We start from the raw sequence: 23,234 nt of genomic DNA on the forward strand, positions 1-23,234 counted from the left end.
GTGCAAGATGCAAGTCCTGATGAGCCCACTGGAAGCAGTGACCATTGCGTTCTCCTGTTTAACGTATGTATATGTAGGGAATTGCCAAGAAAGTCCAACAGTCACATTTGCCTTCAAAAAAGAAATGATAAATGGGAAAGTAAAATATCCCCAAATCTTTTGCTGTTATTTTAAAACTGTAATATCCCCAGATAACTCCACATTGTTCCTCGCGGACACAGCTGACTTAGGTGGCAAGGCTGCTGGAGTGAAGGATCCAGCCCCACAGCACCTCTTCACAATTTGTCAAGTTGTACCACAACCTCATGACAAGGGGGAGCATTAGGATAAAATCCTGTCCAGAAATGGACAGTTTGCGGGGTATGGGTCTGCAGACCGAGTCCAGACTGGATAAAAAAAAGCTTCTGCTGGAGGTTTGTGTGGCATCGCCAGTCCTTGCATCTCGTCTACCTCAAGTGAAACATCCTCTCTTTTTTTGTGTTCCCTCTGTGGATTCTGCCACAACGATAGACAAAGAACTGCTATATCAGTCTCCTTGTTCACATTGCCCCCAACAGGAGCAACACTGCATTTGTTGGAACAACAGGCTTTTCACCTGTGCCCGATTCAAGTATGTGCCCGATTCTCCCTAAGATCATGATAGTGTAGAAGACATTTTGGGCCATCCCTGCTTCAGAAAAGTCTCTGCTTCCTTACATGTTACCATGTCACATACCTTGCAGGGTTGGTGACTGGCTATTTCTTTTCCGAGACAGAGGAAGGGATGCAAAATGAGACAATTCAGGCTGCTTGCCTGACAGCCACTGCAGCCTTGCTCTACTTGTCCTGAGAGAAAAAGCACATATGGGTTTCAGGAGACATCTCTTTAATGGAAGAGTTAGCAAGCTGACCCGATTCCTACCACATGGGAGTGGCAATTTGAAAAAAAATGGAGAATATCCCCCATCTCTACCAGAGAAGGGTATGGGAGAAAGGAAGCCAAAAGCACAAGGCCAGGTCATGGGCAATGTAACTTATGTGCATTTATTCAGAATGTTTCTAAAAAGTTTAACTTCCAGTGATTTCAGAAAGACAAACATGTTCCTGCTGTACAAAGGCAGTGGCCTAAAATTTGTGAACTTGTTTCTCCCTGCAGTTTGAAGACGTGTACACACAAAAGGTTCCATCAAGGCATTTTATCCTGTGAAATGCCCCAAATTTACCCAGAAACAGCTAGTCAGTCACGTCACAAACAAAATGGGCTCCTTTATCTGTAGGCCAGAGTTATTCCAGAGTAAGCATTTCTGCTCACATCATGGTAACAGGCTGCTGATTTAAGTCAAAAACCTTCACTTTAATAATGAAGGCAGTTTCAGTTACCCAAGGGTAGACAGCAAGTTTCCTCCCAGATCAAGACCTATTTATATGACACACAGGCATTCTTAGCATGTTAACTCATTCCATGCAAGCTGTGCATTAACACATTCATATCAATTCTTAAATCAAGATACTTGGGATGAGGGGAAGGAATAGAGAGGTTTCAGACAAATCCTGCAGCTGCAGACTAAAACTGAATTTTGCATAGGATAAAAAAAGTTTGGTTCACATTTACTAGATATCACAGGGCACCATTACATGTTAATGAAAACAGAACTAGAATTTATTTCAGCTATAACAGTATGTCATCTTTAATGGACATTTTTAATCATTAAATGAATCAAGTAATCCCAGCCACTTTATGTATACAAAAATATTCCCCCTTCCCTGCCAAGTAAAGGATGTCTGTCTTGGGTGCTTCTTTTGTTTTTCTTGCATATATCACTGTTACCCAATACTGAAAAGTTTGTTTATGAAGTTCAGCAGTTTCATAGTCCTGCTATCTGATGCAAAATGTATTGTGCTGAGCCCCTTTAAATTTATCCAGCTATAGGATATGTAAATCATGTTACATGCATACTCCTTGCAAACCTCTACAAGAGAAGCACTGCTGATCGTTAACTGAACCTCCCAATTACTATAGTTGTACATGAGCCAATCTGCAAGAGAATAGAAAGTACTGACAAATCGCATGAAGTATTAAACACCCATTTTAGACAACCCCGCTTGACTATTTCAGAAGACAAAACATTTCCCCCCAAACTAGCAAACTTTTGCAGCACTCCCAAGAACCAACCATCTAAACTGCTGCTCTTCACCATGCTCAAGCAGAGGGATACAGCTTAAGGAGCTAGGATTCAAACCGGTGTTCTTTTTAAGCAAGGAACCACTGGCAGGACTGATCATCACGGAGCTTTGATTTCCAATTTCTTTTCCTCCCAACTCCTGTAGAACATAGTCACTAAGGAAGGTTGACTGCACAATGGAAACATTGTGAAATACATTCACAGAACAGGTGATTAATTTTTTTTTAATAAACAAAAAGGTATGAGCTTTCTTGAAGTCTAAAAAGAAGGTGATTTGTAGATCAAGAGAAGCTATTGAGCTCTCTGCTCCTAATTCAAACATCTACCATCCAATTTCAAAGAAGAAGAAAAGAGGGCACACAGTTCCCTTAGCACCAGAAGACAACTATGGGCTGATGTTGACATGGGCTATGTATATGTTCTCCAGTGCAGTAGTTCCCACTTTGAACTTCTTGCCGTATCTACAACTGATCAGGGAAGCAGTGTTGGCACTTGAGATTTAGATGTGCTTCAACATCTTTGTAGAATGAAAACAAATCTTCAGGAACTACAATATAAAATTTAGCAAACTATGACCAGAGAAGCAATACAAGAATATTTCAGGCACAAGGATTCTGAAGGATGAACTTTCGGTTGTTCGATCAAAAGAAATGCAGTTGTGTAGAAAATATGCACATAATGAACAAGTAGATGTCAGGCACTCATTTCAGGATATTCTGCTAGCCTCGTTTCCTGACTTCTCTGCAATTAAAGGCTGCATTATATTGCAAATTACTTGAACTTTCCTAGTCTTTATCTTCTTGGTTCTCAATTCAGCATCACAGTGAAATTACAACATCTGCTAGCAAGGTTACACTGTAATGCCCCCACCCCCACCCTCAATAAAGATTTTTTAAAGCAGAAAAGCGCAAAATACAGTTAAAGTTCAAAATCAGGAAAGAAATACAGTTTAATATTGATTTAGGTGATGGGGCAGATTCCCTCCTCCCCTGACCCCCAGTACATTTCCCCAAACGGGGAGAAGAATTGTAATGTTAAGCTGCCATCGTCATACTGAATGCTAGAAGCTCAAAATGAAATTGCAAACAAAAGCATAACAAAATACAAAGCAAGAGCTTGGTAAAGTAGGCTACAGTTCTTACATTACAATATCAGGAGAAAGCCAGATATTTTATGAATCCTTACAATGCTCCCCCAATAAGCCACTCTCATCTGGTATTCCACAACATCCTCTCTGAACATTCTTCCAAGATGAGTGCCAAGTCTTCAGACGTGTAGAGGCGAAAGCAGTTTTGATCATCTTCTATCTTAGAGAGAGTATAATCTCAGCAAGCAAGCAGAGTTCGAACCAGCAGAGCCATTTCCAAGGCAAAGCATCCTTCCTTCCTTCTTATTTTCTTCTTTTTTTTAAAGTAAGAGTCACACACTGACCTTCTTAGCAATCTTAAATGTTTGGCTCCTCCATTGACGCCAGAGCCATAGGTTGTTCTGTTGCCAGTAAAATATCTATAATGAATGGGAAAAGAGTGGAAGATGGCACAGCCCACTCTGAATCCTCACCTACATCAGTCAAGAAACGCTGCATCAGTTGGCCGCAAGCTGACAAATGCTGACTGCTCAGCAAGATGAATCTTCTCATCAACCACTGTCTCAAAACACAACGGAGAGATGGCAGCTCAAATGCTGTGAATCAGCTTCTAGACTGATGCATGTTCAAACAGTAAACAAGGCCAAATCTGTTAAACCAAGTTCAGAACTAGAGACCAATAGACTCCAAATTTAAAAAGCAGTATGGTATTAGGAGCCTAGATGCAAGGTATTGCTTAAACTTTGCCCTTCAATGGGAATGCAGGAGGATCACCCCTCGAAGAATAACTGACCTTTGGAAGACCGACTGAAGGCTCCACCCCAACTAGAACTGCATACTACTTCCATCCCAAAGAATGCAAAGAAGTAGAGCTACAGAACCCAAACATACAATTTGACAATCCTTGGGAAGTAATTAATTTGTTGGAGAGGATACAACACACATTAGGAGAAAGGAAAAAACCAAAAACAAACACCAGGCCTCTCTTTCCTTATTTGGTGACAAGAAAGTGCAAGAAAGTGTTCATTGGGTTTTGTTCAGTTGTCAGACTTTTGCACATCTGTGTTCTGGCCAAGACAAGGGACTTTGAGATTTTTCTGCAGCACGTGAGCATCTGCTGGTTCTATCCTCTTGTAGTAGTTCTTCTTCGTCTCAATGATCTCAAATCCAAACTTCCTGTAGAAGTCAATAGCTGACTCATTGCTAATCTGGACATGTCTGGGGTAAGAAAAAAGAAAGGAGAAAAGGATTAGCATTTTCTGAATGCTAGAACGTGGATCCACATGCTAATTAACTGTTTATCTGAAGATCAAGAAAAAAAATGGGAAGGCAAGGGTAGAGAAGTTATAAAACGTTACCAGATGATAAAACGCAGGACCATGTAACTTCTACCTATGTTCCATGTTAAACTTTCAAGCCAGCATTGTCATTTATTTGCAATGATATTTCTCGATAGAAAAATTAGATTTGAACTTTACCCTCAGACCATCAGGATGTGCAAAGCAATTTGAAAATGATGAAAGGGAATACTAATTACTGGAATTTTCTAAGCATCTCAGAATCACCACTTATTAAAAACTGAAGAATGAGTGGGCATTAGTTTAGTTTGTCCTATTTAAGCACTCTCTTTTCTGTTCCATTTATTTTCAAATTTATGATATGGGTATATCTAAAAACAAAGTGAGGATGGCATGACACTGAACTATTTTGAATCATATGATGATCGGATAGCATCATTTCTGAGCTTAAAAAACTCCTGAAGACTGACAAGCTAGTTATGCTGCATGTTGGGTATTATGTTTAGCACTGTTCCATGGTTAAGAAGCCCCTCATAAAAATATTCATCTCTGCTAGGGTTGGAAAAATTCTAGCACACCAACTGCCCAGTCGTAAGTGTTTTTGTCCATTTTATGTAAATAAGTTGTTGTCTGAAGTCATTGATTCATAGGGTTGCCGTAAGTCGTAATCGACTTGAAGGCACATAGCAGCAACAACAAATTTAAATAAGTAGTTATATTCTGCCTTCTGACTTAAAGACACAATCAATCTACTCTAACACAACAAACTCACTCTACCGCAGCCTTCCCAACCTGCTGCCCTTCAGATATTTTGGACTACCATTCCCATCAGCCTAGCATGGCCAATGGTTAGGGATGATGAGAGTTGTAGTCCAAACCGTTTGAATGGCTCCAGTTGGGGGAAGGCTATTCTACTAAAAGAAAAGAAAATACAGCGCAGCAGAACTCTCATAAATTAGAGGAGATAAACACAAGGACTTAAACTGCCCCTCCCCAATACTCTACAAGAGAGCAATGTGTTGGCTTCAGGGCTGTGGAGTCGGAGTCGTGGAGTCGGAAGCAATTTTGGGTGGAGTCGGACTCCGACTCCAAAATAAATTTTGATTGACAAATTTTTTAAAATATAAATTCACAGTGTCAAAGAAGCTTACCATGAAGTCAGCTGTAGTTGAGCATTTCACCATAACTCAAGATGGAAAACATTTTTTGTGTCGGTGTATGACACAGGACCCAGATGAAGACAAATGCTGTGATGCCAAGATCAGCGCATATTCAGGCAGCGATGAAAATGCTCCTATGAGAGCTTCCAATTTAAAAAGACATTTACAGCCCTTTCCAGGGCTGTGGAGTTGGAAGCAATTTTGGGTGGAGTCGGAATCGGACAGTAGAAAAATAGAGGAGTCGGAGTCAGAGTCGAAGGTGTGGCGTACTGACTCCACAGCCCTGGTTGGCTGCATTGCATACAGCCAGTAACAATTGAACCAGGTCATAATGCTTGAGGGGCTATGAAGCATCCCGACAGAACTGTCATTCGACATGACTGATGCTCTCATCTGAAACATAGTTACTTGAATTCCAACTGACTTCAGTAGAACTTGTTTTCATGCAGTCAGCAATTTGAGTCATTCATCCTATATGCTTTCAAATGGCTTTATTTCAGGACTGTAAACAATCACTTGATTGGTTGCCTGCAGCAAGGCAAAATTGCCTTCAGGTGAGCAGGCAGCAAGGTATTTTAAATCAGAAGACAAACTGCTCCCCCCTCCCCACTTTCAAGATGTTAATATGCCAACAATGACTGAATTTTGTGTGGGCATGCTAAACAGTAAGACTGGGGCTGGGGCTACTAACTTCTGAGGACATATTTACATGTTGGATTTACATGCACAGAAATATATTCTGGACCTTTTGGGACTGCTTTTTATTAATAAATTTAGCAGAGTTCAGCATGTTTTGGGTCAATTGATACAGACATTAAGAAAAAAGGACGTAGACAATAATCCAATAAGAGAGCATTACTTGCAACAAGTTTGCAATATTTGTACTTCAGTATGTTTAGTCCAACCATTTGCACTGCGTAGTAATGCCAATTTATTTAGTGCCTGTACTAAACCACAGCAAACTCATGTACTTGAAAGAAAATTATTGAAATTAAAATTATGCATGGCATTGAGAAAGTGGATAGAGAAAAGTTCTTCTCCCTCTCTCATAATACTAGAACTCGTGGACATTCAAAGAAGCTGAATGTTGGAAGATTCAGGACAGACAAAAGGAAGTACTTCTTTACTCAGCGCATAGTTAAACTATGGAATTTGCTCCCACAAGATGCAGTAATGGCCACCAGCTTGGATGGCTTTAAAAGAAGATTAGACAAATTCATGGAGGACAGGGCTATCAATGGCTACTAGCCATGATGGCTGTGCTGTGCCACCCTAGTCAGAGGCAGCATGCTTCTGAAAACCAGTTGCCGGAAGCCTCAGGAGGGGAGAGTGTTCTTGCACTCGGGTCCTGCTTGCGGGCTTCCCCCAGGCACCTGGTTGGCCACTGTGAGAACAGGATGCTGGACTAGATGGGCCACTGGCCTGATCCAGCAGGCTCTTCTTATGTTCTTAAAGAAACCAAAAGTCTTAGACCAGCTGTCCTTTAGAACCATGCCACAAGACTCAAGCACAAACATTTTCATTCATGCCAGCTAAAAATGCCAGCAACTTACTCCTCCTGTCTAGGAGCCCTATGACACCGCACAGCAATGTTCACTTACAGATAGATATTGTCGAAAGTGCCGTCTTTTTCACAGATGTTTAACACATGATTCAACATTTTAGTTCCTATGAAGGAATCAAGACAAAACAGAACAAAGTTATTCCCAACTTTTTCAAGGAGTGCAGCATCTTGCTGTATTTGTTACCTTACAAACAAAATACCAAATTTTGTTTCTGTAAACTTTAGAGCCATGCGCTCCATATCCAAGAGCCATCTTGCCCATTTACAAAACAGCCTTACCTATCCCCAACCTTCGGTAAGGGGCCAGACATCCAAGCGTCATGATGTACAGTCTTTTCTGATTCTGAGAATGATCTACTCTACAGCACACTGCACCCACTGCAATATCATTGAAATAGGCTGCCAAAAAGAGGGGTGGGAAGAGGAAGAAAGCATATTTATTCTGATTTCTTATCCATCATACCCCTAGGGTTTGCAGCATACATATATAGATAGATTTAAGAATACTGCATAATTAGAACTGCAAGACACTTCCATATTAAATATACAACAACAAAAATTAGCATATCCCTGCTCAACTCCACATTAAATATCAGGTCAAACAGGGTCTAACTTTCAGTGAAGGGAAACCTGTACAATGCTGGTATCACTCCAGGATGAAGGGGACTCACAACATAATATTTCCTTGTGAAAATAAAATAAAATACCCCTGCACACAAAAAACCAGCATGTGAAGGAGAAGGCTAGGGAATGTATGATGGAGAATTCAATTATGTCATCCCCATATACAACCTAAAGTGATAAAATGAAAACTGAGGTTTATAATCTCAATGAGAACTAGGCCTCAGAACACTTCAGGAGAACATTCAAGCATAACTTTGATGTGCAATGGTTGCCATCCCCACTATGGTGTTTCGTTACCTTATGGGGAGGAGTGATAAGAGGGGCACCAGTCTCTCTGCCTTGGATCTGGGGAAGGGATCATCCACCAATTTTGGTAATCTTCATGGGGGTCAGTGCAATGAGGGAGATGACCTCAACCCTCTCTCCAGCTCCAGACTAAAGAGGAAGGTTGGAGCTGGCCATGGCACTCTTCACACCTCTGCTGTTGGTTGCAGATAGTCAAGGCACTCAGAATGCCTCAGCCAGCCAACTCCAAAAGAAGCTCCTATTCCCTTTCCCAAGCTCAGAAAACCTGGAACTAGAGAGGAAAGCTGTGGCTGTCCCTGACCTCCTGCAGGGATGCAATGTGAGGTTAGGGACTAAAGCTGAAGTCCTATGCACACTTACCTCACAGTAAGACTCATTGGGTTGGATCCATACTTAAGAGCAGACCCAGTGAGATCAACAGGGCTTATGTTAGTCATGAACCAACTAAAGACCAACTAAGGATCCAACCCATTCGGTTCAATGGGACTTACTAATGAATAAGCACGCATAGGCTAAACGGGAGGACAAAGGATAGCTTAAAAAATTGTGAAACCCCAGTGTCACTTGCAGGAGGAAGGAAGATTCACAACTGAGGAGTTAATGTACAAGTGTTCACAGACAAAAGAGCCTCCTAGCGTGCTTCACTGTGATAAGGTATGTGAAGCATTTTTTGAGCATTTAAGCAAGAAGTTGATAGTTTTATCATTAATTTTAAAGGTCATGATGTAAGATAAAGAAATCTCTAACGGAACATAAGAAACAAATTTTAGGGCTTCTTAAGTTGACAGTGCAATATACTGAAGTCAACAGGACCTCAGTGGTGATGCTAAAGTACTGACCACTTGCCATGGCAGAGCTTCTTTATGAAATGGGCCACTGTTTTCTGCACTAGCTGAAGCTTTTAAAATAGCCAACAAGGGCAGCTGAAGGGGACATCAGTCTTCCTGAGTAGATGTGAAGGCATGGATTATAATAACTAGTAGCTCACTATGGGTAGAACAGGTGGACATGAAGGGGAAGGACTGGCATGGGCAAGTGGAAGAGAGAGTGGGCAACTGCCTCAAATAAGAGATACGTATCTAAGGAAGGTGGCTGGATAAAAGGTAGCATTATCTGCATAGTATTGTGTAGGCCAAGGATGCATAACATGCAAAGCTTCATACAATCTAAATAATTAAGGTATCTGGAAAACCTAAGTTCAGGTAACAGATGATGATCTAGCAGATATATCAAGAACAATGGAAAATCCTTCTATCCACCAACCCCACAAATAGAAATCAAGATATTATACCCAGCTTGGCGAGCTCGCCAACCTCTAACACATCCTTGTAGAACTTGTCATTGTAGCTGACAGGAAAGATGACTTGGTTTAACCGCTTCAGCTGCTTAATGTTGTGTGGCGTCACATCACCCAGCTCGATCCGGCTACTGGAACAAATCAAAACATGCTTAATACCTCTAGAAATCTCACTCTCATTAAGCTATGCTAGATACAGTAGAACCGGTCGTCTTGGCATGTTCAGGCTCTGTGGAAGAGGATCCCACTTAAAGTACTATATAATTCTGCACAGAACCATCCTAAATATATTATTCAGGAAAGGAACTGAGATTGTTTGGGGAGGATTACTACTATTCCTACTAAATGGAAGCAAACAGCACACAGCTCTTCATACTGAAATTTGGCCCAGTCCTTTTAGGTTACACTGCTCTTGCAAGCTCCACTTGTTTATGCAACAATGAAATTTATCCATGGACTGTATGCAAAGCAACAGGGATCCAAGAAACATCTTTCCTGTTTGTCTAGGGACACCCTCTGAATTGCATAGTTAATGATGTGTCTCGCTTCACCCAAAGACTCTGCATAATTGAAATAAGGTCCATCTCCTCCTCCATCTGTTGGCACGTGTGAAGTCTGGGGAATTTCAGAGAAGGGAAGGTATAAATCCCTCTCCCAGCTTCTTCCTTCTCCAGTACATCTGCAGGTACCAGGGAAGAGGCAAGCAAAATTTGTGCCACTTCCTACCTTCTCTGAAACCCAACAGAAAGTGAAAGAGGATACTGCCCCTCTTCCACAATTCTGTGGCATGTACACAAGTCTCAGTGAGAGGGAGAGACGGGTGGTGGTAATCACAAATAGCAGCTGTCTAGTAAACCAAGCAAAAATGTGTGGATCCTGGGAAGCAACCTGCCATTTCAGAGTTGTGAAGGAAGCTCAATTAGTTCCTCAGAATGATAGGAAGCAACATGACCCAGGCTGGAGACCTGAACCACTGGCTATATGAAAAGAATTCCCAAGTTCATATTACAAGGATCAATCAAATGACTAAACAAGTAAACAGAAAAAAGCAGGAACACACGTAAGTTAGGATACATTTCCATATACAATATTATAAGCTATCATCCAAGCACATTTCTAACAGTGAAGACACACACAACTGTGGTTACTTGTTCACATTAGGTAAAAAAATCTAGGAGAATTAGTATAAAATTCTTTTTAAAATCCACAACTCATTCACACTGGCTACATTTCAGATATGGAAAAAGTGGCAGAACAAAATATCCTCTACATGCTCCCTACTAATTCCATTGTGTTAATTGATCTGTCTCTGAAGAGAGCCTTAAAAGTATGGGAAAGAAAAGATGATTTTAGACTGTGTGATTTTTATAGGAATGATACTCAAATTTCCCTGCATCAACTTAGAGTTGATATAGGGGATTTGGAAATAGATTGGTTACATTTACATCAATTGAGCCACATTCTGTCAGACCCTGGGGTTAAAGCCCAGGTTTACAGACCCCTAACCAAAATGGAGAATGTTATTCTACAGTTGGACTTCACCAGTAAAGGTATAGTCTCTGTGCTACATAAAGAAATGTTGAAAGTTACTTGGGGATCACCTCTGGTTTGAAAAAGATGTGGTAAGAGAATGATACACAAGGGAGATATGTGGACCGTCTGTTTTGGCCCATAAATGAGAATATACTCTCAAGGTGAGCCACAGGTGATAGAGGACCCCCATTCAAATCTTGTGCATACTATCTAACCTCATCGCCACGTGTTGGTGAGGATGTGGAAGCAGGGGTAAATATTACCACCTATCACGGTATTGTCTATTATTTTGGGTTAAGACATATAAAGAAATCAATAATATTGTAAAGCAACCTGTACAGATTACACCACAATTGTCCCTATTGTTTTCATTTGAGGACACAAATTCAGACAGTAAGCCCAAGGAACTTTTTTTTTTGCTGATTGCTGTGAGACTATCAACTGTGCAAAAATGGAAAACTCTTGAAGATCTGAACTTTTCATTGTGGTATAAAAACTATGGAGGATCGCTATTTCTAAGAAAATTATGCATAACCTTACAAGTTATACAAGAACATGAACGACCTCAGGCCTTTTATGCAGTTTGGTGAAAATTTATTACGCATATTAGCAAGAACAACCTTCAACACCGAATTTCTAAAGTTTCTCTTGAAATCTGGAATTCATGATTATAGTTTGTGTTCATAAGAACATAAGAAGAGCCTGCTGGATCAGGCCAGTGGCACATCTAGTCCAGCATCCTGTTCTCACAGTGGCCAACCAGGTGCCTGGGGGAAGCCCGCAAGCAGGACCCGAGTGCAAGAACACTCTCCCCTCCTGAGGCTTCCGGCAACTGGTTTTCAGAAGCATGCTGCCTCTGACTAGGGTGGCAGAGCACAGCCATCACGGCTAGTAGCCATTGATAGCCCTGTCCTCCATGAATTTGTCTAATCTTCTTTTAAAGCCGTCCAAGCTGGTGGCCATTACTGCATCTTGTGGGAGCAAATTCCATAGTTTAACTATGCACTGAGTAAAGAAGTACTTCCTTTTGTCTGTCCTGAATCTTCCAACATTCAGCTTCTTTGAATGTCCACGAGTTCTAGTATTGAGAGAGGGAGAAGAACTTTTCTCTATCCACTTTCTCAATGCCATGCATAATTTTATACACTTCTATCATGTCTCCTCTGACCCGCCTTTTCTCTAAACTAAAAAGCCCCAAATGCTGCAACCTTTCCTCGTAAGGGAGTCGCTCCATCCCCTTGATCATTCTGGTTGCCCTCTTCTGAACCTTTTCCAACTCTAGAATATCCTTTTTGAGATGAGGCGACCAGAACTGTACACAGTATTCCAAATGCGGCCGCACCATAGATTTATACAACGGCATTATGATATCGGCTGTTTTATTTTCAATACCTTTCCTAATTATTGCTAGCATGGAATTTGCCTTTTTCACAGCTGCCGCACACTGGGTCGACATTTTCATCGTGCTGTCCACTACAACCCCGAGGTCTCTCTCCTGGTCGGTCACCGCCAGTTCAGACCCCATGAGCGTATATGTGAAATTAAGATTTTTTGCTCCAATATGCATAATTTTACACTTGTTTATATTGAATTGCATTTGCCATTTTTCCGCCCATTCACTCAGTTTGGAGAGATCTTTTTGGAGCTCTTCACAATCCCTTTTTGTTTTAACAACCCTGAACAATTTAGTGTCGTCAGCAAACTTGGCCACTTCACTGCTCACTCCTAATTCTAGGTCATTAATGAACAAGTTGAAAAGTACAGGTCCCAATACCGATCCTTGAGGGACTCCACTTTCTACAGCCCTCCATTGGGAGAACTGTCCGTTTATTCCTACTCTCTGCTTTCTGCTTCTTAACCAATTCCTTATCCACAAGAGGACCTCTCCTCTTATTCCATGACTGCTAAGCTTCCTCAGAAGCCTTTGGTGAGGTACCTTGTCAAACGCTTTTTGAAAGTCTAAGTACACTATGTCCACTGGATCACCTCTATCTATAAGCTTGTTGACACTCTCAAAGAATTCTAATACGTTACTGAGACAGGACTTTCCCTTGCAGAAGCCATGCTGGCTCTGCTTCAGCAAGGCTTGTTCTTCTATGTGCTTAGTTAATCTAGCTTTAATAATACTTTCTACCAGTTTTCCAGGGACAGAAGTTAAGCTAACTGGCCTGTAATTTCCGGGATCCCCTCTGGATCCCTTTTTGAAGATTGGCGTTACATTTGCCACTTTCCAGTCCTCAGGCACGGAGGAGGACCCGAGGGACAAGTTACATATTTTAGTTAGCAGATCAGCAATTTCGCATTTGAGTTCTTTGAGAACTCTCGGGTGGATGTCATCCGGGCCTGGTGATTTGTCAGTTTTTATATTGTCCATTAAGCTTAGAACTTCCTCTCTCGTTACCACTATTTGTCTCAGTTCCTCAGAATCCCTTCCTGCAAATGTTAGTTCAGGTTCAGGGATCTGCCCTATATCTTCCACTGTGAAGACAGATGCAAAGAATTCATTTAGCTTCTCTGCAATCTCCTTATCGTTCTTTAGTACACCTTTGACTCCCTTATCATCCTAGGGTCCGATCACCTCCCTAGATGGTCTCCTGCTTTGAATGTATTTATAGAATTTTTTGTTGTTGGTTTTTATGTTCTTAGCAATGTGCTCCTCAAATTCTTTTTTAGCATCCCTTATTGTCTTCTTGCATTTCTTTTGCCAGAGTTTGTGTTCTTTTTTATTTTCTTCATTCGGACAAGACTTCCATTTTCTGAAGGAAGATTTTTTGCCTCTAAGAGCTTCCTTGACTTTGCTAGTTAACCATGCTGGCATCTTCTTGGCCCTGGCGGTACCTTTTCTGATCTGCGGTATGCACTCCAGTTGAGCTTCTAATATAGTGCTTTAGTTGTTTTTTGCCCTGAGTCCTTTACCATATTGGTTAATATTTTTCTTTTGGAATACAACACTAGAATATGATGCATTCTCCCCAGATTTGTTGCTATATTTGTTGTCGTTTTGTTATGTTGTCCTGCTTCTGTATTAAGAAAACTCAATCACGTTTTTTAAAAAAGAATGACTGAAAAAGGGGCAAAACCTAGAAACCCATTTATTTATGTACAAATATGAAAGTTGGGATTCTAGAATTATTATTTTTATTCATTTTTAACAGAATTTATATACCACAAGAGAACAAAATACCTCTAGGCAGTTTACAATAGACATTCTAAAATATGCATTAAAATACCAATAAAAACACATTAAATACAAGTTACATTAAAAAATCAGTAATATTAAGACACTTATACCAACTAAAATAATGTGTCAAAATCAAGATACCTGGGTGAGTTACACCTCTCTTTTATACAAGGAATTAAGGAGGAGGAAAGAAAATTTAAAAAGCTTATCTTATTTTTTATGGCAAAAAGCTGGCCTGAATTTGGAAACTATAAAGATTAAAACGGATGAGGGGCAACTTACCCGAAGAGAAAATCTGTTCTAGATGATTATTTGATTGATATATGTCTGGGACTACTTTTTCTTGGACTACTTTCTTTAGACGAATCTGCTGTTCGTGTATGTTACTAATTGTTCGGCGCTGTGTACCAAATTTGTTTTGCATTCTTGGACGTGCGGGAGATAAGAACTGTGCTGGCCAGATGCTGTCAACAGGCCTGGAATATTAACTCCCTTATTGCTGGAAAAAGAAGCAAATTACTCTTTGCTTGGGAATTGTGGCTGTATTGGAAATTTGAAGGGTTTTTTCTTCGGCTTTAAGAATGACAATCAAAGAAGTGGCAGAGACCCTGGATGTATCCCTGGAAGGGTTTTCCCCTCTGGATATGTTTCAGAAGATAATGGATGAGATTAAGATAACGAAACAAGAACTGGGACAGAGTAGACAAGAGATGGCAACTGAATTTGGTAAAGTGAAACAGGAGCTGAAAGAAATAAAGGATTATATGAGAAAAGGAGCAGATGGACAAGCAATAGAAGATGAAAAAGAAATTAAAGGGACGGAGCAAATTCTGGAGATTGGATCAGATATATCAAGTGTGGAACTGGAAAAATATTTGGAGTTTGTGGATCCTGGAGATAAAGATTACTGTTTGGAATTCGGCGTTGTCCCTGGAGAAATTGATGAAGATATCAGAGATAAAGTTATCAATGCTTCGATGGAATTTCTGGACTGGAATGATTTGATGGAACTTGAAAAAGAAAAAATTTATAGAATTAATTCCAGATATGTGACAATGGAAAAACTCTCAAGAGATGTGCTAGTGCATTTCGTAAAAAAGAGGAGTAGAGATATGACTTTACAACAATATTTCAGCAACACATTCAGAATTGACGGCAAGGAAATATTTGTGATGAAGGAAATTCCCATCAGACTCTTACTATATGACTATGGCTATGACAGCAAGATTATTATGGGTGCAAGGATGGAAGTTGGAAGATGGAATTAACACTGATAATGGAAAAATGGCTATTGAAATTATTGGTCCTAGTAGACTTGATGAGATGGATTAATTGACATGTTTATTTGAAGAAAAATCGAGGGATATATTTCTCAAGGAGTGGAAACCTCTCTTTGACTTTTTGCGGAAAGAATAAAGTGATGTTAATGAGATTTGATGATTAATTAAGATAACTACTGGAGGAAAGTGATTTTGTAATATATTAAGAGACAGGTTTGTTATATATCATAGATCTACAACTGATCTGCGACAAATCGGAAGTCAACATTTTATTTTTATTGTTTAATCTGTTTCTTTTTTTGTTTTGTTTTGTGTTTGAAAATTTGAATAAAATTAATGGGGAAAAAAATAAAATAATGTGTCAAAATGACATGCTAGAAGTATTTGCTGCTCTAGGCTCCTACTGGGAGGAATGACGGGATATTAAATTATTATTATTATTATTATTATTATTAGCAATGTGTGTTTTCCTGAGGCAAATGTTTTGCAAAGAGGACCTTCCCCACCCAAGATTTCCTGCTTGTGAGCTAAGTGCATATGACACAGGGCCAGAGAGATGGCCAATACTGTGCCATCCTATCATCTGACTTCTGCTCTCCTTGTGTGGACATTTTATGATGCTTGAAGTGTGCTGTGCTAGTACAAGGTTTCATTCTGCAATCAGAGCTCCACCATTCCGAAGTGTGTGTGTGCGCGCATGCTTCCCATCCACCCCCATCATTGACGTCAATGAGAGGGAAAATACTTGACCCAGCAAGTAAGAGGCAAATGAGCGGCAGCTGGATTAAGCTCCAAGGGGCTGAAGCCAGATGCAACGTGACAGTATGGCAAAGGTTAGAATCATAAGCAAGTGTTATGGTTTGCCCACATTAACAACTTAGTAAATTGGTCATCTGCATCAGTAAACTGTGGAAGGGGACATCGTGAGGAATATATTCAAAGAGTCTCAAGGCTAGAGCTGTCTTCTAAGGAAGAACTTGTTTTCCCTGCTTTAACCCATGCTTTTCAAAAATATTTCAGATTTCTATTCTAGGGCCATTTATATTTGAGGTGGGGGGTTATTTGGAGATGAGAAAAATGTTAATTTATCTTGGAGTGCTTTGAAAAGAACACCTTTTAGTATATAAATACAACATACTCATTGCAGACTAAGAAAATTAGGCAGAAACTGAAAGTCTATGAGTAAAGTCTTGCTGTAGCTCCTAATAATATTAGACTCTAAAGCTGACTCCATAAAGGGGTTGGATTGCTAAAGCACTTTTGAGAGTTTTGTATGTGTTTTTAATCAAGTGACAAACTGTAGTGATCTCTTTGAAGTGTCAGTTATGTCTGTTGTGAGCTGAAGAGGCTGAGTAGGGAATGTGTATGATTAATCTTGATTTTACAGGGTCAAATTATACAGAATAGATGTCTTAAAAGTAGTGTGATCTTTTGAAAGAGCCAGGCATTCTGCCTAAGCGAAAGAGAGTAACTCCAAAGATAGGAGAAATAATGCTGGGTTATTTGAAACATCATCATTACCAGTAGGAACAGTACTGTGAAAACAGATTAACTATCTGTAGCCAGAAATCTGTCTCTCCAAAAGCATGAGACAGATCTGGGTAACAGCTGGCCTTTATGTTTTCAAAAATAGGGATCAGCAACTCTCCACTTACTGTTGATTACAGTGAATGATTCATTATTTTTTTTGTTCTTGTATATGGAAAATAAATTTTAAAAATAGGGATCAGCCATTGCTTCTTCATCACAGAATCCTAGATGTAACCCAATACCTTAAAGCGAGTGGCAGAGATTAAATTAGTCTGCAATTTTCATCTTCAGACTAATTCTAAGCCCAAGGCTTTAACTTCCAGAACTTTTGTCCTCCCTCCCACAATACTCCCAACCAGTTTTGTGTAGCATCTAGCCTGCTGAAGAGTTCTGGAGAACTCAAAAGCTTGTGCACTGTTTTGTGACATTTTGGTTGGTCATAATAAAGGCATTACCCAACCATGGAATTGGCAATTAAATATTTAAGAAATCTATAGTGTACTCTAAGGTTATATAAAGGCTCTTCAGTTTTAAATCAATGTATTTTATGGTTAAAACACCAATTAGTATGCACACATATTTAAGAAGTAGAGGAAACTGTCTTCTACCAAATCATACCATTGGTCCATCTAGTTCAATACTTCTACTCTGACTAGCAATGGCTCTCCAGAGTTTCAGGCAAAAGCCTTTCTCAGTCCTATCTGAATATGCCAGGAATTGAACACAGTATCTTCTGCATGCAAAACATGCATTCTAACACTGGGCTACAGTCCTTCTCTAAGCAGACAGAGCTTATGTGGTACCCTCTAGATGCTGAGGACCACAACTTGCCATCATCCCTGACCATTGATGGGTGTCCAAACCACCTGGAGGGCATCATACTGGCTAACCTTGCTTAAAGTATAGTAGGGCCCCGCTTTTCGGCATTCTGCTAATACGGCGGTTTTCAATTAGAGTAAGGCCCCACTCATACGCCACTTGTTCCACTTTTACGGCAGTTTTTGGGGATTGGGCACCATTTTATTGACGGAGTTCCGCTTTTCGGTGGGGGTCTGGAACATAACCCACTGTATGAGTGGGGTCCTACTGTATCTAAATAATAAATGGAATTTATTTAAATCAATAATTTAATTTGGCCTCTTCTTGATTATTAAAAAAGCTGAATTAACATTACTGATTTAAATCAGCAGTCTTCAGCCTTTTCAGACCCACCCCCACCTTTAACCCCGTGCATTTGGGGACCCATTTCTTAATTTTTAGCATATATTTGGACAGTGGTACTGCTGCTGTTGCAACCCACTGGTAGTGAGTCATCTTCTGTCTTCCTGCCAAAAAACTTCCACCAACAGTAAGACAAAAGAAAACATCCAAGGAGTGAAATAGGATGGATCAAGACAGATAAAGAGTCTTGAAACTTCTATCAATTATTATAGATCAGAACTGCAGGATCAGCAAAAGACAAATTGATAGCAATAAAATAATTCACAGTAGTAGACCTTCCTTGACATTCGTGGGCTAGTAGCGCAATGCACAGTCAAGCAAGACTGCTGTTGTTCACTTGACCCTATAGCAGAAGCTAACTTTGAAGCAATCATATGGCTGCAGCTACAATGGTGGCTACTAACATCAGTGTAATATGGATGTAGTTTAATTGGGACTTTATATGCTCTCAGCAAAGTTGACAGTAAAAGAGTATCAACTGAAACAGAACATAACTCCAACGGTCACTCCTCTAGTATATATGGCAGTACCAACTCCCAAGAATAATGGAGCAACATACTATTAACACCACTTTCACATGCTTGGAGGGAGTTAATCCACACACAGCAAACGGAAAAATGTGCCCATGATGCACTGCCCTCCACTTCATTAACTAGTGATGCAGCAGTAGGAGCTCAGCAACTGAACTATCCAGGGATTCCTGCAGACAGGGGTTAGAATACAATTATACCACTACCATACATAATCTGCAAATATCTCTGACTACAACACAGAATTGTTGATCTGAAAACGTGGCAGAGCTTGAGGGCTTATTGGGAAAGGAAGAGGAAGAGACTGGTAACTTAGCACAGGGCATTTCATGTAGATACCACCATGCAGGAAAATGTATGTAAAACACAATGTTTTTGCTATAACCAGTGCTTGTTGCAGCTGCATAACCCTAGGTCTTTTCTTACGACAACTGTTGCCACTTCACTTCACAAATGATAGTTTATAGTACATGCTTGCTCCTATCCTTCACCAAGGAAATGCCATATATGGATAAATCCTTAGCATCTTCATTGTAAATGAAGGTTAGATTTTCCATTTTCTCAGAAGAAATCCTGTGCCTAATTTAACTTGGCAAGGGATGCCATAAGGGTTTTAAACATTGTTTTAATTTTATCTTGTAAGCCCCCTTGGGTACTCTGAATGAAAAACAGTCTATAAATACAGTAAATAAATAGTCACCCTTCTATAGAAGCTACCTTCTGAAAGGCAAAAGTTTATATCCTTTATAGCTAATCAGGATTTTAAAACACAATTTTTAAATAAGAGTTATTTCCATACAAATTCTGATTCCACTGTTATTGATTATCAACCTTCTCATTTTGAAATCAACTCTGCATTTACAAGCTTCTTAAGTTAATATTGAACGAGAGCCCCTGTTTTCCAAGAATTCTCTCCAGCTAATAATGCTAGTGCAATCTTTTGGCTTTTTAACAACCATATGAAGCAAAATCACCTTCAATTTTCCATGGTATACCAACCATCCTTCAACATTTCATCCAGGTTCTGGACAGTAAACATAGTTCAGATACAGTTCTACAAGACTCCCCCAGCTGCTTTTTAAGCCTCTAAGGCAGCCTTTCCCAACTAGTGGGCCACCAGCAGCTGTTGGACCACAATTCCCATCTTTCCTGACCACTGGCAATGCTGGCTGAGGCTGATGAGAGTTGGTGGCCCACTAGTTGGGAGAGGCTGCTTAAGGAGTCCTGCAGTCTTTTGGGCCACTGGGCCTAGTCAGCATACCATCCATAGTTCCCATGCCTGCTTGTTGTCACTGAAAAGAACCAGGAGTCTGATGAGGTGAGGAAGCTCTCCTAATGGAGGAAAGTTCCGGCTGCAACCACTTCCAGACATGGGGAGATGGCAAGCCACCTCAGAAGGGGGTCAATCCAAAAGGGGTATGTCCCTTTGGGAAGCAGCAAGGGTCAGCCCCATGTTAGCCTTTGATCTACATTTTATAGCAGTGGGCTGGGTTTTGATTATTTATTCTGCCTGTCATATCTCCGGGCTGTTGAGTGGGAGAGCAAGAAGAAGTCCCTCTTTAGCTTACTGACAGTCTATGAAGAAACCTCTGTATATCCTTATATCCTCTGTAGCATCTTTGGAATCATCCTGGCAATACTGAAATGCTCTATTAAAAATGGATATGTCAGGTTGATTGGGGGAACTTGGTAAGAACAATTTCCTTTTTCTCTTTTTTGACATATTTACTGAGCTGTACATCTATTAAAACCTCACAATTATTTTCCATACAATTTAGACTGGGTTGTGTGGTCAGAATTTAGCTACGTACTGGAGAAGAGCTTGGGGGTCTAAATGTTATTGTTTTTCCAGGAGAGAGGGCTGGGAGAGATAAGTGGAATTACAGCTAGCCATTCAAGGAAAAGGGAGTCAGACAACTGAGTGCTGTCCTCCCCTTCCACTTCTCCCAGCTCTTATAATCTGTTCCAGTATAAAAATACACCTCAAACACAGTTCGAATAAGTCCAGTTAGAATACCTACATATTTACATTATGTTGAAACGTCAGTACTTACTTAGTACCAAACACCAGAGATTCTGTGCTAAGACAGTGACAACACTGTTTGAGGTACATTAGGATCAGATCTCATAACCAGACTATTATGCACTCAGTTCTGAATCTCTTTGAATGAAAGTATTGTGATGGTTTTAAATGAACTTCAAAACACCCAGGTGCATACATTATATGGGTTGTCATTAGAAGTTTACTAGAATCCAATATTTTAAGAAGTTCTGTGATGGAAAAAGCCACCAAAACTGTCCCATTCTTTGGTTTGTACACAGAAGGAATCTTTTCTTCCCGTGCACAATTCTAACTATTTTACCCTGTCCCAACAGAAAGAAAACATCACCTTAGCCATTTTGAACCCAAGATGTTAACTCCCCAGCACAACAAGGAAGCAAGCACTTGTGCTCCAGCCATTCCTCACTCCTTTTAGTCTAGTAGCCTTCTATCTTTTCAGAGCCAGGACTCACTTCTATCCCTAACCCACAACTTTTGTTTCTACCATATACAGCCATCTTCTATTGCTCTCCTTTTTAGGTTGCACAGATACAGAATAGAATGTACACCTTATAAAAGCCGCACAGAATACAGAATGCTAATTTTTCGTGCGGATGACAAAATATTTCTGTGTATCGGTTTGTTTTCTGAGATAAAAGAGTTCTGCCCCTCTTTTCATATCAATACCCGCTCTGCGATTTTCCTTCTTCGCGCTGCTAAAAAGAGTAGTAGTAGTCGTCCCGGTCCATTCACGAGTACAATCCATCTTGGATTCAGGCACGGCTCACTTGTATTACTCTGTAGGACAAACCTATGCCCGTTTGCTCGGATTTAAGTCCCACCGAGTTCAAGCCGCCACACTTCCTCCTGCCTCCTCCGCCGACATACATAATTACATTCTTCCGAAACTGGGGCCGGGAAAAGCCGGAGGCGCCTGCTTCAGCTTGACTCCCCAAGAAAAGAGGAAGAAAGACCACAACTGCCCACCCGCACCGGGGGCTGGGCCCGGGAAACAAAGACCCGCCGCCCCGAGAGAGCCTGAGGGAAAGAAAACGAGGGACGTCTGTTCACTGCGCAGACCGGTACTCGGAGTCTCCCATAGGAGGAAAAGGAGGGGAAAAGAGGAGAGGAGTAGCTGGTGCCGGTCCCGCACTCACCCCTTCATAGCTGCCGAGGGCCCCGAGGTCTTGATCCAGCAGCGACGGTTAAGCGACAACTGCTGCTGCTCCACATGGGCCTCAGGCCGCTCCGATCGACCGCGCGAGCGTGCGCACAACTCCACCCCCGCCTTAGCTCAACCTTTCACCCAACGGCGACGTGATGATGGCAGCGGCGGCTACACAGATTCATGTGATAGACTTGAATCGATTCTCTCAGTACCCGCCTTCCGGGCTCTTTTCATGCTATTTCCACAGATCAGCCGAACTTCCGTTAGCTGAACCCCTTGGAAGGTTTCCGCTTTCAACAGAGGTTTTTAATTTAATTCTCTCTCTCTCGGGATGGCACTGAGAGACGCCCATAAAAATAACCGGAAAAATTAAAATGGCTAGGATAGGTGTGACTGGGCAGCAGGTCTCACCACAACACAACAAAAAAGGGACTAGTAAAGTCCATACTCTTTCTAGCTCAGGTCTTATATCCGTTTTTAGTTTTTCAACATTTAAAACAATACCCAGGGGTCGGCCGATCAACCCGTCAAGTTAAAATGAGTCAAGAGTAAGTGAGCAACTGAGCGCTGGATTTAGCCATTGCAGGAAGCATGAGAAGGTTGACTTTGAGTGATATTGGTGCTTTTGGGCTAGAAATTCAGCCTTATCCCCACTTCTGCCTTGCAGTACTATTTATAGTAGTTTACACTGCAGGGCGGTGGTAAATTCTTCTCAATCACAGCACCCCCAACCTGAAATGTGGAAGTAACAGCGCCGGACAACACCGCAGGGCTATTGCAATCTTTGCTCTCACCCTGATTGGCGCTCTGCAGTAGGGGTGAAGGACCATACATTTAAAGCACACACACCAGAATCTATGGAATTGTAGCTTTCCCCTCCCAGTTATATTATTATTATTATGTATTAAATTTATATCCTGCCCTTCCTCCCAGAAGGAGCCCAGAGCGGCATACAAGCAACAAAACACTACAAGCATCTGTTTTGTTGTTGTTATGCGCCTACAAGTCGACCACGACTTATGGTGACCCTATGAATCAGTGACCTCCAAGAGCATCTGTTATAAACCACCCTGTTCAGATCTTTTAAGTTCAGGTCTGTGGCTTCCTTTATGGAATCAATCCATTTCTTGTTTGGTCTTCCTCTTTTTCTACTCCCTTCTGTTTTTCCCAGCATTATGGTCTTTTCTAGTGAATCATGTCTTCTCATGATGTGTCCAAAGTATGATAACCTCAGTTTCATCATTTTAGCTTC

General features: G+C 40.8%; 1 protein-coding gene across 2 annotated transcripts; it reads right to left on the bottom strand.

The window, feature by feature from the left end:
- Positions 1-1,617: 1,617 nt before the first annotated feature.
- On the bottom strand, positions 1,618-22,410 carry NAA50 (N-alpha-acetyltransferase 50, NatE catalytic subunit). 2 transcript variants are annotated; one of them, XM_061638223.1, is made up of 5 exons: positions 21,972-22,410; positions 9,493-9,626; positions 7,551-7,670; positions 7,309-7,375; positions 1,618-4,467 (listed from the first exon to the last, which is right to left on the bottom strand). In XM_061638223.1, the coding sequence occupies exons 1-5, from the start codon at positions 21,977-21,979 to the stop codon at positions 4,287-4,289; spliced, it is 510 nt and encodes a 169-aa protein (XP_061494207.1). In that variant the 5' UTR covers positions 21,980-22,410; the 3' UTR covers positions 1,618-4,286. The 2 variants fall into 2 exon arrangements, with proteins under 2 accessions (XP_061494207.1, XP_061494199.1); XM_061638215.1 differs by having other exon boundaries at positions 9,493-9,629; positions 21,972-22,407.
- Positions 22,411-23,234: the final 824 nt, after the last annotated feature.

Source organism: Rhineura floridana, chromosome 1, assembly GCF_030035675.1.
Source record: "Rhineura floridana isolate rRhiFlo1 chromosome 1, rRhiFlo1.hap2, whole genome shotgun sequence".
NCBI lineage: Eukaryota > Metazoa > Chordata > Lepidosauria > Squamata > Rhineuridae > Rhineura > Rhineura floridana.

Excerpts from the sequence above, each read along its gene's own strand:
- NAA50 (XM_061638215.1), bottom strand. Across the intron at positions 7,671-9,492 it reads TGGCGAGCTCGCCAAGCTGG|CCTATTTCAATGATATTGCA; the intron begins GTATAATATCTT and ends TCTTTTTGGCAG. Across the intron at positions 7,376-7,550 it reads TTACCGAAGGTTGGGGATAG|GAACTAAAATGTTGAATCAT; the intron begins GTAAGGCTGTTT and ends ATTCCTTCATAG.